At 60.8% G+C, this 3,295-nt stretch overlaps 1 protein-coding gene across 1 annotated transcript; it reads right to left on the bottom strand.

Moving 5' to 3' along the window:
- Nucleotides 1-698: 698 nt before the first annotated feature.
- CHRNB2 (cholinergic receptor nicotinic beta 2 subunit) lies at nt 699-3,290 on the bottom strand (the record flags this gene model as incomplete). Its single annotated transcript, XM_008628751.2, has 5 exons — nt 699-953; nt 1,507-2,467; nt 2,588-2,697; nt 3,010-3,054; nt 3,153-3,290. Coding segments are annotated over 5 exons (1,425 nt in total), but the record flags the coding sequence as incomplete, so codon positions are not given.
- Between the last annotated feature and the right edge of the window lie 5 nt (nt 3,291-3,295).

The raw sequence follows: 3,295 nt of genomic DNA, 5'->3' as shown, positions 1-3,295 counted from the left end.
TCCTGCTGGCCAAGGGAGTGTGGGAAGTGCTGCTGGCCTGGCCACAGCTGCCAGCCCAGTGACCCATGGTGGGGCCTGGTTGCCAGCAGCTCCCAGCTTGGGTTGATTAACTGTTTTCCTTTTCCTTGTGCAACTCATCTTGTGCCTGCTCTTGGCTCCAGTGCACTGAACTTGGAGTGGAACAGAAGACGATGGAGCTGGAGCAGCCCCTGGCACTTGCTGCCCTGGCTCTGCCTGCAGGTAGGACCTAAAAATAGCCTCCTCCTGCCTGGTCCATGTGCTCAGCTTGGGGATCCAGAGCTGAGCAGCCCTATCCTCCTCCCCGTGCCTCTGCTCCTGCTCTGTCACCTCCTGGGAGCCCCAGAGATTGCACAGGGGTTGGCAGCACCCGGCAGGAGCCAAGGGCTGCCCGCTGAGGCTGGGGCTCTGGCCCCGCATGGCCTGACAGGAGATGCAGTGAGCAATTGGTGCTCCCAGGAGCAGAGGAAAGAGCTGGGCATGTCCCCATGGAGCTGGTTTTATGCTCCTATGCTCACTCCCTCAGCAGCTGGGATTTTACTCTTCCAGAGATAATGCCTTCCTGGCCTCTTACCTTGGTCACAGGCAGCCAGAGCCCCCCCAGCTCCAGCTGCATCCTGCTCTCTCTGGCCTGCAGAGCACAGTGTAGTATGAAATTATACCAGATGGAACCAACCCGGTCCTGTGTAAGTATTTATTGGTTTGCAGGGGCTGCCTGAGCCCAGTACCCAGCTCTCTGGCCCTGGGACTGGCCACTCCCCATGCTATTTGGAAGTGGGGGTACCCTGGCCAAGCTGCAGCAGGGAGTTGGTGGTATAGTTCTGGAAGAGGGGCTGGAGGAACATGCCAACGGTGCCAAAGACACAGACGAAGACGAAGATCCACAAGAAGAGGCGGTCGATGACCATGGCCACGTACTTCCAGTCCTCGCTTACCTGTGTGGGGGTGGGGAAAATGCTCGGTCAGGCTGGGGCCTGAGGTATTGCCTGACACTGCCCCACCTGGGAATTCGGCATATCCTCAGGGCCTTGAATCTGCTCCCTCAGCACTGCAGCTGCCTGCCAGCCCGCTTTGGGCCCCACGGGGCTCACTCCCCCTGCTGTCACCCGCACTGCTGAGCCCAGGAAACACCTCCCCAGTGAGCAGAGCCACGGGGAGCTCTGCAAAATCTGCAGCCTGATAGTGCCATGCAGGGCCAGGCCTCCCAGGAGCCTCCTGGGTCTCCAGAGCAGCTGCTTCTGCTTCAGCCTGGGACTGCAGTGGTGGGTCAGGGATCAGTGCTGGACCCCCTACTCAGGCAGGAGCTGCAGGGCCTCACTGGGCACGGGGCTAGGCAGGGACGCCCTTAGTGCTTGTGCACATCACTTCCTGTGGTGCAGCCATGAGCCAGGACACACTCTGCACCCTACAGCTCTGCCTGCACCCCACAGCTCTGGCCATCCCTGAGCACTGCCCACCCCCAGATGCACACTGCCCACTCCAACTTACACTCTGATCATCATCCTCACTGCGCATGTGGTCAGCAATGAAGCGCACGCCATCCACTGCTTCCTCCAGCCCGCAGCTGCAGCCAGCTGCGGGGGCTGGGGCCTGCCCCTGTCGCTCCCGATAGCCATTGAGCCCCTCGGCCTTGGCAGCACCAGGGTTGGCGTAGCAGGTGCAGGTGCGGGCACCAGCCTGGACGAAGAGAGCGGCGGTGGCAGCACGTTCCTGGGTGTGCCGGCGCTGGCGCAGACGCTGGCGTGCGCAGTTCTGCCGCGGCTGCTTCATGAACAGCAGTGCTGGGAGCTTGTGGAGGCAGAGCGTGCGGACCCAGGGTGGCATGGTGTGCGTGGTGGGTGAGCGGTGGTGCACGTTGAGGACACAGACGCTGGTGACAATGGAGAAGGTCACCAGCACCATGGTGAACATAAGATACTTGCCCACCAGCGGTACGTCCAGTGAGGTGGGTGGCACGATCTTGGAGATGAGCAGGAGAAAGACGGTGAGGGCGAGCAGGACAGAGATGCAGAGTGTCATCTTCTCGCCACAGTCAGACGGGAGGTAAAACACAAGGATGGCCAGGGAGGTAATGAGGATGCAGGGGATGATGAGGTTGATGGTGTAGAAGAGCGGCTTGCGCCGGATGATGAAGTCGTACGTGATGTCCACATAGGTGGAGTCATCAGGGTTCTCGTTGCGCCGTCCCGGCAGTGCCACGATGTCCCACTCGCCACTGGGTGTGAAGTCATCCAGGCTGGCCACCTCGCTCTTCAGCACCAGGTCTATCTCGGTGCGGTCGTAGGTCCAGGAACGGAACTTCATGGTGCAGTTCTGCTGGTCAAAGGGGAAGTGCTTCACCTCGATCTTGCATGCGCTCTTGTAGATGGCAGGCGGCAGCCAGAAGATGCTGCCATCATAGGAGATCACCGCGTTGGAGTAGAAGGAGACCTCATACATCCCATCAGCGCTGGGGTGAAGAGATGTGCTGTCAGTCCTTATGCTGTCAGCCCCAGCAGCACAACCCCACGGCCCCCCACCTTGGGTGGGGTTGGGGAACACATGGCACCTCCCCCAAAATACGACCTACTTGTTGTAGAGCACGACATCGGGTAGCCAGATGTGCTTGGAGGGCAGGCGGACCTTCTTCATGTTGTCAAAGTCCTCAGGCTTCCATGTGAGGCGGTAGTCCTCCCACTCCTGAGGACAGGCCCAGCCACAGGATGGGGGCCTGGGGCAAGGGGGTGGGTCAGGACAGGGGGGACACAGGGGTCCCACACAGGCTTTATGGAGGGCTATGACAGGGCAGGGTGGACATTAGGATCCCACACAGGGTGTATGGGAGGGTCCCTATGATAAGGATGGGTCTCAAGGCAGGAGCTAGGGAGTCCTGGGGCAGGGTGGACATGGGGGTTCCCAGTGCATGGGGGCCCAGGACAGGGTGCAGGGTGGAGTCTTGGAGCAGGGTGGACATGGGGGTCCCAGGGCCACGTCAGAGTCCAGGGTGCCCACCTGGGTCAGCCAGACGTTTGTGGTCATGATCTGCTCCCGCTCATGCTGCAGAGAGAGGGGGGCCAGTCACTCAGGGTGCTGGGAGGGTTTGTGGCCCCCTCACTTGCCTGGTAGGCTGGGGAGTAGAGTCCTGGCCAACTCACCACACTGATGAGCTGCGCCAGCGACACCATCAGCTGCACAGTCACCAGCTCAGAGCCATTGGTCGCCGGCCGGATCAGCTTGTTGTAGCGCGCAGGGTCCAGCAGATACTCAACCAGTCGCTCCTCTGTATCCGTACCCACGC

The sequence above is a fragment of the Corvus brachyrhynchos genome, unplaced genomic scaffold (assembly GCF_000691975.1).
Source record: "Corvus brachyrhynchos isolate BGI_N302 unplaced genomic scaffold, ASM69197v1 scaffold122, whole genome shotgun sequence".
NCBI classification, from domain to species: Eukaryota; Metazoa; Chordata; class Aves; order Passeriformes; family Corvidae; genus Corvus; species Corvus brachyrhynchos.
The sequence above is the reverse complement of the archived record's forward strand: the minus strand, read 5'-3'. Positions and strand labels throughout refer to the sequence as shown.